Source organism: Orycteropus afer, unplaced genomic scaffold, assembly GCF_000298275.1.
Source record: "Orycteropus afer afer isolate SDZICR_OR568_19922 unplaced genomic scaffold, OryAfe1.0 scaffold00063, whole genome shotgun sequence".
Classification (NCBI taxonomy): domain Eukaryota; kingdom Metazoa; phylum Chordata; class Mammalia; order Tubulidentata; family Orycteropodidae; genus Orycteropus; species Orycteropus afer.
Window position 1 is genome coordinate 6,319,871 of NW_006921650.1, and position 14,253 is coordinate 6,334,123.

The 14,253-nt window shown below is 40.8% G+C and overlaps 1 protein-coding gene across 1 annotated transcript in view; it reads left to right on the forward strand.

The window, feature by feature from the left end:
• CDK6 (cyclin dependent kinase 6) overlaps nucleotides 1-9,579 on the forward strand; it is a 293,276-nt gene extending 283,697 nt beyond the window's left edge. Inside the window, exons 6-7 of the mRNA XM_007939812.2 lie at nucleotides 4,329-4,464; nucleotides 9,433-9,579. Of these exons, the coding sequence (XP_007938003.1) occupies nucleotides 4,329-4,464; nucleotides 9,433-9,579 (283 nt within the window). The remainder of the gene's footprint in view (nucleotides 1-4,328; nucleotides 4,465-9,432) is intronic.
• Nucleotides 9,580-14,253: the final 4,674 nt, after the last annotated feature.

Below are 14,253 nucleotides of genomic sequence, written 5' to 3' on the forward strand. Positions count from 1 at the left end.
TAAATGGGCTCTAACCTTCATTATTACTATTACTATTTATTTAACCCGTTTGCTCCTTAACTTCTCCACATGAGAAATGAATCTCTGGACTCATATTCTCTGTAAGATCCTTTCTTGTGCTTAGATTCTTTGGTTCCAGTTGTCTGTACATAGCTGATGATGTACAGAGTTCCACTCATGTCTACATGTTTGTGCATGTGATGTGTCTGGATGCTCTGGTGTGCTAGAATATAACAGGGCCTTTTCTTTCCACCAGGCATGCAACATGGCATCATTTTGGGATTCAGGCATTTGCAAAGCCCCCTCAGAATTGGGGTGGAGTAGGAATTAATGAGAATTCTAGACCAAAAATAACCTAGATCACTGCTCTGTGACACTGTATAGAAATCCCTCTGGTTTTTATGATACTTGTTATCTATAAGGCTGCAAAAGAGAAGTACCCTTAAATAATAGCATTGCACTTTAACACCATACTTTATACTCAAGCTTTGAAACAGTTGGAATAAAACTGGAACCTGACTTTTTCTTTTGGTAACTGGAAGGCACTCCAGTAGACTTCTGTTAAGACAGTGCCACAGTTACATCAGAACCAGTGGCTTTAAGAACTGAAGAGCATTTGCCAGTCTTATTGTCTGGGGGCTTCCCTGGTTCAAGGTAGCTGCCATTACTGCTGCTACTGCTGACCACTGCTGTAAGGTGGTTGAATTTAGCACAAAGCCTTCATGTTACTCACCTGCTTCTGGATATCAAGTTCTTTTATCATAGAGTCATGAACTCCCATCTCACTTTCTCCATGACCTTGGATGTTTTGTGCGCATATCCTCTTGAAGAGGGAACTCTGAAAGTCGCTCATCCCACTGACCCTCTGTTAAAAGGAAAAGGCAATCTTTACTGAAACCATTTTGCCAGGCATCCAAGGCAATCAATCAGTCACCTGCTCACCCTCACTTATACCACCTGGGAGTTCTGTTCACCTCCAGCACTAACATCGCCATCTTGCTGACATTGTTAATGCCCCTTAAGTCAGTGGGATGGACCACAAGTAACATTTGACAGTAAGTTTTACTTGCTTCCAAGGGAAAGCTAGTTTCACCTTTGGCAAAGGCCTGGCAATATGAGGTTGCCAACAGAAGAGAAGCCATAAAGTTTTACATGTTTTATGCTTTAAGAGCACACTTTGCATCTTGGTTTCTGACATTGTTCCATCAAAATCTTCTTTTCTCTGATTGACTTACCTTGCCAGAGGAAAGGGACAATGCTGCACCCTAGTGTCACTTCCCAGGTACTTGAAAATTTTTTTCTGTCCCTGCCTTCACTGCCATGTATAGGATTTGTGCCCTGTCACTCTTTCTACGATAAATGTCAACTTTTAAGACTTATATTCAGCTGTCCAAATAGTGAAATTTAATGGAAGCACTTTTTAATGGACCTATCAGAATTTCAAAATGCTCATATACAGGCCATGAAAGTTCATGTTGTTAGTTGTTGTTATTTGCCGTCGAATCGGCCCCGACTCATAGCGACCCCTCCTTGGGTTTCCGAGGCAGTATCACTACGGAAGTAGGATTGAAAGTTCATAGTGCATATTAAACTGAATTTTTTTAAAAAGGAAAAGTCATTTTCATATTTTCAGGGGGAAGATGTTTCTGTGTGTGGGAAGATTTACAGTTTCAAACACCAGCAAGTCCCTTGGAAATGAAACGGAATGCTCATATCATTGTAGAGCATTTTTAGAAGCAGTATCATAGTTCAGTGGGAACAAAATAGTACATTTGGAATAGGAACTGGGTTCTGTGGCTGAGTTCACTGGGTGAGATTCGGGCAGCCCATGTCATTCCTCGTTCTCAGTTTCCCGTCTGTAAAATAGAAGGAATAATGCCTGGCCTATGATCTCAGTGGAATACGAAAGTCAGAAGAAGTGATATAAAAGCACTTTTCAAAGTGACATATATAAGTGTGTGTACATTTAATTACATGCCACGTAATTAAATACACTCCTACACATACAGAGACATAAATATGTACAGAAACATGCTATTTCTCGGAAGGCTTTTGTCATTCTGTTACCTATATTGCAAGATTTAACTCAATGTAGATACATTCATACCTGTAAATAAAAAGATTTTAAACTATTACTAAACGTTGTAACAATCTATTTCTAGCTAACTGTTTAAACCATTAATATAAAAAATGGCTCAAAGGCTAAAAGCAAATGAAGGAAAATGTAAAAAAGGTCTTCAATAAGCATTCTTCTTACTCATCTTATGCCTTGTCCCATTCTTTCTAAACACCTACACATGTACATTTCCTTTAATAATTCATAGATACTTTTGTTTTCTTCTTTTTTACTTCTATTGTAGGACTTACTATTAAAAAAATTTTTCATATTGCTCAAGTTGTCATTCTGTTCATTTGTCTTTGTAAATATGCCATGTCTGCTGTCTTTGCCTCACTAACGTGGCTCCCCAGCATGCCTGGCAGGCAAGATCAAGGTGTCTTGTGTATCCTGTAGACACAGATGTCTGCTCCTTGCAGATGAGGTCTGTGACCTGAACTTGTTGAGGTAAGGGAAGAAGGAGCAAAGTCATACAAAGGTCCTGTGACCTTTACTGCCACATTGTCCCCAAACCTAGAAATACATTCATGAGAACACGCCTCCGTGGTCCTTCATCCCAGCAAATGCAGACCAAGGAGGAGACTCTAACATGGGCCAGTACCATTTCTAACTGTATTTTCCTTTCGACAGACCTATGATTTTTTTAATTCAGAATCAGCCAGAGTCTATGTGATATGTAAGTTTTTGCATCCCTTAATTTCCCTTGTTCAAACCTACTTACTACCTGCATATTATTTCGCATTTGAAACTATCAATCATATCTAAATAATGTATACATTGACTAGTTAGGAGCTCTGGTAGCATAGTGCCTAAAGCACTTGACTGCTAACCAGGAGGCTGGTGGTTCAAACCCACCAGCCACTCCTCGGAAGGAAGATGGGCAGTTTACTTCCATAGTGATACTGCCTTGGAAACCCAAGGAGGGGTCGCTATGAGTCAGGTCCGACTCAACGGCACATAACAACAACAACAACAAGAATTGACCTATAAATATTTCTGAAAAACCTTAAATCACACATCAGTAGGACTCAAGCTGTTCATGTTTTTAGTGTAGTCGTGATGTATTTCCTACATATTTTGAATTAATAACAATTTCTCATTATGATAATGATGGGTAATGTATTGATATTGCCAAGTACTGTGTGTCAGGCACTATGCTAGGTACTTTATATAAATTGCCACTGATCCTCAGAACAACCATAAATTACTATCCTTATTATAAATAAGGAAACTGAAGCTCACAGAAGTTAAGTAATTTGCCCTTAGTTATGCAGCCAGTAAGTGCCAGGTGCAGAACTGTGGCCCAGTCTGCCTATTCCCAAAGGCTGGGTGCGTTTTATCACTTGCTCTCTCTACATTTATTATTCCCCAGAGTGATTTTCAGGGGAAACATAAATGATATTTGATTTGTTGTTTGCTCACTTTTGAATATCAGAGACTCCTTTTATTAAAAAAAAAAAAAAAAAAGTATCTGCATAGGACAAGACTGCCATACTTTCTAGCTTCACATTCTGTCTAATTCTAATATATGTGCATAATGCATTTGAGAAGTTATTCTGAATGAAAAATGTAACCAAATATATGTGTTAATAAACCATGTTGAATGAGCATGATAAAAGCATGCCAATACTGGGATGTTCGATCAAAACACAAAAAGCGCTTGAGCATAAAGGAAAATCTGATATGCCTGTGTGGTCTTCTTTGCGCACATCCCACGTTGTCACTTATGTGGGGGCTTGCCTCCTGGTAATATATTTTCCATTTCTACATTATCTCTTACATTTAGTATCTGTGCTGCCAGAGTGACCTCTTATCTCTCCTCAGGGAAGTTTGCGATTCTTCTATGAGATTACCCTCCACCCCACGATCACCATATTTCAATGGCCATATGCTTCTTTAGAACAAAATGTTTCCTTGTTTACAGTTTCATGCTACTTTAAGCAGCTGGATTATTATTTTAATTGCCTTTTCTTAAATAGGCACATTTTTGGAAAGATGTTTTTCCAAAAGAACCACATAGCAATATTCCTTCTAATTACCCATTTAATTAGGCCACAGATAAATGAGAGTCCCTGCCAGCCACACAAGTGAGGGGCTCTTGGCTCTGTGTTCCCCATGCATGCCCTTGACCTTTGCCTTCATCTAGAATTTGGTGGAGAAGCAGCTTTAGCATCGCAGCTAATATTTATGTTCACCTGTGGTTCTTTTGCAGCATAATTGGACTCCCAGGAGAAGAGGACTGGCCTAGAGATGTTGCCCTTCCCAGACAGGCTTTCCATTCAAAATCTCCCCAACCAATTGAGAAGTTTGTAACAGATATTGATGAACTAGGCAAAGACCTCCTTCTGGTAAGCTTTTGGAATGCGTGTTGGTCTGCACTGTACTGCAGTGCTCTGTCCAGGCTGGGGAGTGGGCACAAGCATCAGTTCAGCAAGAGCTATAGACAGCGCGCTCCCTGACCACCCAGGGCAAGAGGCCACCGTCTCTCCACGTGTTTCTTTTCCACACCTGTAGCAGCTCATGGCTTTTGATTGTAGAATATCTTCAGTTTTTATAGGAAGAAAAAACTCCAATCCACACCCTTTAAATCCATTATCTTTTTCATTGATTTGAATGCAGCCTTAGAAGCCTCTCAATTCATTTGACCATGTGCTTCTTTAGAACGAAATGTGTCCTTGTTTACAGTTTCATGCTACTTTAAGCAGGTGGATTATTATTTTAATTGCCTTTTTTTACAGGCACATCTTTGAAAAGATGTTTTTCCAAAGGAACCACATAGCAATATTCCTTCTAGTTACCCATTTAATTAGTATGTATTTAAAGTGCCACGCACGTTAAAAGTCCCTCACTGAAAATAAGGACTTCTATGCCCTGTTTTAAAGAGCCTTGGTGGTACAGTAGTTAAGCACTCAGCTGCTAACCAGAAGGAAGTCAGCAGTTCAAAGCCACCAGCCGCTCTGCAGGAGAAAGATGTGGCAGGCCGCTTCTGTAAAGATTTACAGCCTTGGAAGCAGAAGCTCTGTGGGGCAGTTCACCTCTGTCCCATAGGGTTTCTATTAGTCAGAATCAATTTGCAATGGATTCGGTATGCCCTGTTTGGAATCCCTGGGTGTATACTCGGCTGCTGACCAAAAGATTATTTAAGTCCACCCAGAAGCACCAAGGAAGAAAGGCCTTGGAACCTACTTTCCAAAAAATCAGTCGTTGACAACCTGATAGAGCACGATTCTACTCTGACAGACATGGCATCACCATGCATCACCATCAACTCAACAGCAACAGTTTATGCTCTGTTTGAGGTTCAAACTCATAATCCTTGGCCTCGTATGTAATTCCCTATACTTGGAGACCCCCTCAAGGACTGCTCTTGGTATATGGGACCTGTTTTGGCTTCCTAGTGCTGCTCTGACAAGAATATACCACAAGTGGGATGGCCTTAACAAATAGGAGTTTACTCCCTTACAGTTTGGAGGCTTTAAGTCCAAGTTCAAAGTGCCAGGCTCTAGGGGTTGGGTGAAAGCCTCTCAACCTTGGGCTTCAGCTCTGCCTCCTGCTCCTGGCCCACTGAAGCTAGAGACTTTTCTTCACTAAGACAGCTGCTGGCTGCTAAGTCTGCCCAAGGTTGACAAGTAAAAAGGCACAGTCCTGATGTTACCAAACCACGTAGCAGGCCATTAATTCAAGTTCATTGAAAGTCCCAAGGTCAGCAGAGCATGGCAGGCCATTAATTCAAGTTCATTGAAAGTCCCAAGGTCAGCAGAGCATGGCAGGCTGCTGAACAACAGCATGGCTACATGCAGGGTTCAAGCATGCCATAAGCTAGAGACCATTCCCGAAGCTGCAACTTATATACAGGAAGCAGACCACATCCCTAAAGCAGCTACTCAGCTGCTTGTGGTAGATCCCACCATGGAGGTGATTGACAGTCTCATCATGGGGAGTAACTGCCACCAGCTACCCAGCCACTCAACCAGACCCAGCCAAGGTGACACACAAACATAACCATCACAGGACCCTACTGAGTAAGAAGTAGTTTAGCTACTGAATTAAAAGCCTTTGATATCTGTCCAAGAAACTGCTAATGGGCTCAAATGAGCTAGTGCTCCCATTCTGTCAGTGTATTCGCAATTTCATATTCAGACCTAAGAGTCTGCAGGTCTTAATACAAACATTATGCTTCAGCCCCTTGTGGAAACAGCCATCGATTGGCATCTGCATGTTTACACCGCCATGGATTTTCCCAGCGACACCCTAACCCATCCTCACCAGGTGGTGGCTCATTTTCTGAGGCTTAGACAGAGGTCCCTTCTGTGACCAGCTGTGGACGGGGAGAGCCATATTCCCTCCCTACTGTTGATTTTTCCTTCACTAAGGACTTTGGCCCACATCGCTTGAAATAAAATCATTTCAAAGGAGAATACTTGCCTCCATGAAAGCTCACATATGTACACACTCACAGGTTCACCTGCTATTTAGGTAGAGTTTTCATTTGGTTTCAAATAACAGACTTGCACTTGTGTTACCTTAAGAAAAGGGGGTTTGATGGAATGTTTCACATGTCCTGGACGTGGAAAGCCATCTAGAGTGTAAGTTCTCTATCTCAGTTCTGTGTGTCACCTGCTCTTAGCAACTCTGGTTTTCTCTGTTTCATATGCCCCCTCTCTGCCACATTACTTCTTCTCTCATACTATCTGCTCCTCTGAACTTTAGCTGGGGCCCTTGACAATAAGAGCTTCAGCTATCCCATGGATCCTTTCAGCTCCAACTCCCATTGCTTTCCCTCTCGGTATTTCCTACATCAAATTTCTCATAAGAGGAATCCGGCTGCCATATCTCAGCTTTTTGCCAAGCCATGACATGGGTTACTACCTAGGGTCAGGTTGCACTCCTGGTCTAGTCACTTGTGCTGCGAGGGGGTAGGATCACATGCCATAAAACATCACCACTGTAGGCTTTCCTTTTCCATAGGAGCTTTTCCTCTTAGAAGGGGATTCTGGGCAGACAGTCAACTATGATGAACAGTGAAGTATTTCACTCCTCCAGCTACCACCACTACCACTACCATCAAGTCGATTCCGACTCACAGTGACCCTCATCGAGTTTGCAAGGCTGTATACTCATCTTTCTCCCATGGAGCAGCTAATGGGTTCAAACTGCGAACCTTTTGGTTAGCAGCCCAATGCCTTAACCATACCACCCCCAGTACTCCTCCAGCTCCAGAACATCCAAAGACAGCCCAGACTATCTCCCAACTTCAACGTCTTCAAGATGTGAGGATAATAGGCATTGCCCTGTGGTCATTCAGGATCTCCCACTAAGGGTGTTGGCTTTCAGAGTCAGATCACACACTAGTGCCAGACTGGAGAAGGAGCAGAATAAAAACAAGAGAAGGAAAAAAAAACCTACCAAAGAGAGAAGAAAGGATGTGGATTGTAAGAGTGGCAGATTAAGAAGATTAGAAAAAGCAAGGGAGAGGTATAAGCAGCAGAGCCAGTGACATCTGGAATAGGGAAAATTTAATCATAAAACAGTGTCCAGGGCCATTAACGGAAAGGACAGCCCAAGACCTCAAACCTCAGAAGCCTCCGAAGGCTCTCACTGTTCCATGTTAAAGAGACACAAGCTCAAACGGTAAAGCAGAGAGAGGAGCTATTCAGTAAGCAGTACAAGATCAGAAGCTGTAGACTTCAGTGGTCCCTATTGCCCCTAATGAAAGTTAGTTAATAAAGAAAAACAGTATAGAGTGTTTTAGGAAGGTTGTTGTTTTTTTTTTTTTGGCGGTGGGGGGGAGGTGTTTTGGGTGTTTTTTGTTTTTGTTTTTGTTTTTTAAGAAAAAAAATAACATTTAAAATTTTAGCACTTGAAGACTTATCCTTCATTTATCTGAAAAATGCTTTATATAATGTCTCCATCATACACACACACACACACACCTGTGAATATTCCTATGTACATATCTATATAAGTGGGTGTAGTTCGGGAGAAGTTTGTGTGTGTGCGTATTAAAGTGTGTAGAACATAAAATTCACCCTTTTTTATCAACCAAAACCTACACAGCTTAATGAGTTATGTCTCCTTTGTCATGGTTAACTTAGAAGGCTGGGTGCTTATTTCAAACATGATGCTACTGCTGAAAGCAGTTAAGATCTCCTGCTGTCCAACTGCTTTCAGAACCTGAGGTACATTTATTGGTCCTCATATTAGTCAGCTTTTTTGCTGCATAACAAACACTCAAAAATAACCTCACTGGCATGCAACAGTAATTGTCCATTCTCTGCTAATGGATCTGCAGATTGGCAGAGACAGCCCTATCTAGAGCAGCTCTTCTTAAGCTAGGAATCAAGGATAGGTCTTCTTGTGTGTCTATTCTGGGGCCCAGGCCAGAGGGACAGTGATTCCCTGGGGCCTGTTCTCTTGGTGGAAGGTGGATACACCCAGAAGGGCAAGCAGAAATATAGGATGTTCTTGGAACAGGCGCCCAGCCACTCTGACCACACTACACTGACCAAAGCAAGTTACATGGTTAAGGCCAATTTTAATGGAGGAATGAATACTCCTCCCCTAGGGAGAGGGGAAGGAGCTCTGGTGGTGTACTAGTTAAGGCATTTGGCTGCTAACCAAAAGGCTGGTGGTTGAAACCTACCAGCTGCTCTGTGGAAGAAAGATGGGTCAGTCTGCTTCTGCAAAGATTTACAGTCTTGGAAATCCAATGGAGGTCACTATGAGAATTGACTGGATAGCAATTGGTTTGGGGTTTTTGGTTTGAGGGGAAGATAGAGAGGGAATATGTGCTAAGAAATCATCCAGTCTTTCATAGTACTGACCATATCTTGACTATGCTGCAATTCTAGGTAAAATCTCTTTTAAGGGACCTAGAGTGGCTTGGAGAGAAATCTTGGGTAATTATAGTCCACAGACCACCCAAAACATGTTGGCTTTCCCAAGGGACGTTAGGGTCATAGAAACCATGAGTACTGTCTACATACTTATTTCACGTCCCTTGAAGTGAATATTCATTCTCATCATCCCAGTAGCCAGTTGCTGCAGAGCTGGTTCCAACTCCTGGCAGCCCCATGTGCATCTGAGTAGAACTGTGCTCCACTGGGGTTTCGATGGCTGTTTGTTGGGGGTGGATTGCCAGGCCTTTCTTCTGAGGAGCCTCTACGTAGATTCCAACCTCCAGCCTTCCAGTGAGCAGCTAAGTGCACAGTTTGCACCACACAATTCATGGCAGTTAATATAGATGCGTAAGTGTGTACACACATTATTTACATTGACGTAGTTTATGTCAATCAATTACTTTTTCTCTATCACAGAAGTGCTTGACATTTAATCCAGCCAAAAGAATATCCGCCTACAGTGCCCTGTCTCACCCATACTTCCGTGACCTGGAAAGGTGCAAGGAGAACCCGGATTCCCACCTGCCGCCTGGCCAGAACCCCTCAGAGCTGAACACAGCCTGAGGCCTCAGTGGCTGCCTTGAGCTAATTGTGCCCAGAATGCCCTTGGTGGCTGGCAGGTGCCCCTGGGAAGACCCCTCAGAGCTGATGAGGATCGCCATCCGGAGGCCTTGCAGCTGCTGTCTTCTGGATGGGCCCTGCTTCTCCAAGGAAACCGCCTAGTTTACTGTTTTGAAATCAATGCAAAAATGATTGCAGCTTTATGTTCATTTGTTTGTCTGTCTGTCTGTCTGTTTCAAGAACCTGGAAAAGTTCCAGAAGAAGAGAAGCTGCTGACCAATTGTGCTGCCATTTCATTTTTCTAACCTTGAATGCTGCCAGTGTGAAGTGGGCAATCCAGGCACAGCTGAGTTATGATGTAATCTCTCTGCAGCTGCCAGGGCCTCATTTGGTACTTTTGAGTGAGTGAGTGAGAATGTGTGTGTCTGTGTGTGTGTGTGTGAGAGAGAGAGATTCTGTGATCTCTTAAAGTGTTACTTTTTGTTAGCGACATAGAATAATTGAATATTAAAGACTCAAGGTGACTGATAAATAATGTTGACTGAAGGGGATTCATCAGAATGGGTTTCTCAAATTAGGAGGTTGAGCCTATGTCCTCAGCATTTCTTTTCTGGATAAAAGCAGTAAACTTGCTAGCAGTAAAAGATTCACTATCTAGTTGAAGTTTTATATACACAGCAAAAAGGAAAAAAAAAATCGTAATATCTTTTAAGAGACCTATTTTTAAAAGCACACCTTCTGTTTGTTCTTTGAAAAGCTGAATTTGTTCATTGTAAATCAGTTTTAACCTTCTGTAGAATACTATCTTCTTTTGGAAAACACCCTGTAAGCTTTTTATTACTTGCTGTAGATTTAGGGAGTGTACCTCAAATAGGTAAAAGTTTAAAAAAAAAAAAAAAATAGAGAAAGCCTTTATTTCCTGATTTGAAAGCTCTTTATTTCCTTTTTTATTCCTTGTTGTTATTTTGAGCTTGGTTTGTTTTTAGGGATTTATCAGAAACTGTTTCCTGTTTTGGTTTGAAGAGTAGTTCTCCCAGACTCGAGACAAGAAAATGCCATTTAGGTTTTCCCCTCCTATTACATGTTCTTTCCATCATGCACTGCCTGCAAAGTACCCATTTTGTCTATCCCCCAGCACCTCTAATAGCTGTTGCTGCCATTCCATAACTAGTAAGAGATCACTTTAGCTGTTCCCAGGCACCACCTGCCTTCTTTCTCTTGATGAACCTTTCAGAGATATGCAGAGTCAGATTATGGCTCGTGGCCTCAGTTCCACAATCCAAGCAAGGCCCATATGTTCTTACTCAAATGTGATCTTCTTACATGGGATTCACTGTTGTTACCTAGGAAATGAGCAGAAGACTTGTTTTGCTCTATCACCAGCACATAGACTGCTTTAAACTGTTAGTCACTGTTTCACATTTTTATAAACCGTATAGTCAGGGCAGTTTCTGAGGCAGTGTTTTTTAGAGATCTATATTTACTCTCTAAAGTGATCTTTCCCCATTCCCCAGGCTGTGCTTGTTTTAAGTGCCTGGTGCACACCCAAGTTCTCTGCAGAGCCAGCCAGCCGGGCCACTGAGAACAGCTTTGCTTTTTCTCTTGCAGTTTTCTTGCCTTCTACAGTACTTCATAGTTAAGCCATCTCTGCCTTAAGTGTGGTTTAGTGCTCAGTCAGCTTTAGTAACCAGAAAACACAGAAATGAAGTATCTTTTAGGAAGTCTAGCTACTTTGCTTTCCAAGTCATGTTTTGAAATGCACCATGTTTAGAGTTAGGATTTTCAAAGAATGGACATTGCCTCACTCAGGAGAAAATGTTCCAGATATTTATTCATTGTAAAGCCTTACTGAATTCTTGGCAGTTTAATATTGCATATAACTGTTTGAAGAAGAGAAAAATCAAGAGACATTTCTTCTGAGAGTTTTTTGGGTTGGGAACCATTTTTTTGTACATATGTGCACTGTTAACATTGGTCTAATTGAGTAGTTTGAAGAACAGGGAATTTTTCCTAACATAAGAATGGGAAGATGGGCCATAAGGATGTTTTACAATTTTTTCATTGCGACAACATTGATAATACTTTGTTGTCACTAGAAATGCTTGAGATATAATGACTCCCCAGCATTCAGGGCAAATTGTTCTCAGTCTTACCTGGAAGAGTGAGTTCTGCCTTCCCTTTGATCAGGGATCAAAATACAAAAGACATTTTCATTGGAGTCTACAAATTGAATTTAAAAACTCACTGCACTGAGTCATCATGAGCTTTTTTTGGTCAGTATCCATGGCTAGAATGAACGCAACTTTAGTTTTTGCTTTTGCAAAAGTTTGTCATAAGTTAGCTTAAGAATAATGCAGCTTTTCTAAACTGGAATTTTTTTCAGCATTCTTTAGAATTTTAAACAAGTAAGCTCAACTTTTATTTCTAGCATATGCTTTTGGCTCATTTCTTAGTAGTTTTTGTGAAGAAAAATTAAAGTACAAATATTTTGTTATTAGACTCTTAGTGAATTAATCCAATTTTGCCAAGAGAATGAGAGGGCATCTTGGCCTTTCTGAACTTCATGAAGAGTCTGTCTGTCCCCAGCTCTCCCGTCCGTGTGGTGGTTGCACTTGGTTACTCTCCTTTGATGTCCTGTACATCATGCTCCCCATTTCTGAAACCCAGGTCCCACACACACAGTCTTGCTGTTAGGGCACTTTGAGGCATGATAGCAGAAAAAGAGCTTACTGAATACATCTTACCCTTCTGTGGCATATGGTTCCAAACATCTTTGCCAAGCATTCGGTAATGGTTTGCTCAAAAGGTCCTGCTGCCCCAGAGTTACACTGAAGCAGCCAGTGAAAATAACAGCAACAGATCTAAAAGCACATTTGACTTTCTTACTAGGACCAGTGCAAGAATATGCCTGATAGTTTCTGTATGAGGTTTGGTTCTGGTGGCCCTCTCATTTTGGAAGCTGTTGTGCAGGGTAGAGAATAACTAACGATGATTAAAAAGAGGAAATCTTTCCTTAACCATCATGAGCTATCAGATGGCCGAGGGTCATGAAGACAGTTGACAAAGTGCTTATGAGAACCCAGTGCTTTGGAGCCCTCCCACTCTTTCCCTCCATTGAAGGTGAACAGAGCTTCAGGTGCAAAGCTCTTGTCCTGGAAGAAAGCTTAGGGCATTTCAGCCCCCTGTATTCATGATTTTCTCTCCAGAAACACACACCATGATTTGCCAACTTTTCACTTAGCCCCAGATGACTTACTGGAATTATTTACCTAAGAATAGAATCTCAGGATTTTATTTTTAAGTAAAAATGAAAATTGTACAGACAGTTAATATCTTAAAGAAAGCATGTTCTTTTTAATAGAGGAATTTATGGCTTCACTCTGGACTGTGGTACTATATATATCTTGATGAGGAAACTCTTAAACAACCAAACGTTTAGAACCTCAAGTTATGTATTTGGATTGAATTTTTAAGTAACTAAACTGTTGCTTTTAAAAATGGTGCCTGGTAAGTTCAATAACAGCAATTCTCATTCCATTAATTAAATCATGTAAGCTTCCTAATTATAAATATATTAAAATTCATTTACCCAAAGAATTACTGCCTTTTTATTAAGTGACAGCTTGGCTGTTTTTTATCAATGCAGCTTCAACCCCATTTTGTTGGCCATTTGGTTCATCCATATATCTCAAGCATTTCTAACTTGTATTGTTTCAGAAAATAAACCAAAAATACTCCTTTGGCCTTCTCTATCTTCTGACCTTTATAAAGAACTGAAATGTAGAAATAGGGTCTGATCTTTAGATGTTTTTCTTTTTTTTCAATTTTTTAAACAAAGTATCAATCAGCTTTTCAAAATGTTTTCTTTTTATTAGCATTCCCAGGAAGTTCAGATAAATGAATGGATTTTTATCAATATGTTTATGTTTTCTTAATACTGAAGTTCTGTCCTTCAGGAAGAAAGCTAAGGAGCCACTTGAAAATGAATATAGGCTTTTTTCCCCCCCTCTTCCCCCAAGCAACTATAAAAGTACATTTACAGTGAGTTAAAGTTAATATGATAGGAAAGAGAGGTGGCTTTTCTTAGGGGTTAGGAAGAAAAGCCTCGGTTTTAAATTCACACTGACCTTAGGGATGGGTTTCTTTCTTTTGTTCCAGTATGTTCTGTAGATCAAGGCTAAAGAGGTTTTTTTTGCACATATTTAACTTTTGCCTAGCATTTGCTTTTCAGAATGACTAATAGTCTCCATAATGTTCTGTAACTTAGAAAGTGTAGTCGTTAGCTAGGTTCTGAACAACTGTTAGCAAATAAATTGTGCTTGAGGAAAGATAATGCACCCATTTTGATCGTTTGAGCAAATAAAGAAAGCCTAGTCGTTCATTTCTTCAAGAAATATTGTTTAAGGCGATTAAGTACCCACCTGGAATTTTCTAAGTGCAGGATTTACAAAGAGAACAAGATGTATTGATAAAAATAGAAAAAGGCAACTGTCATTTGTGAAAAGGACAGTTCCGTTAGGAATATAAAATCCTCCAGTGGCCTCCATCAAAACATCCGTACCCCATCTGTTCCCTGCGGTGGTGGCCTTTCTTTACTGATTAAAATCCAACTTAAAAATTCAGTGAGCAAAATAAGTAGCAGATTAGTAATCAAGTAGACAAAACTTTTTCTAAAGA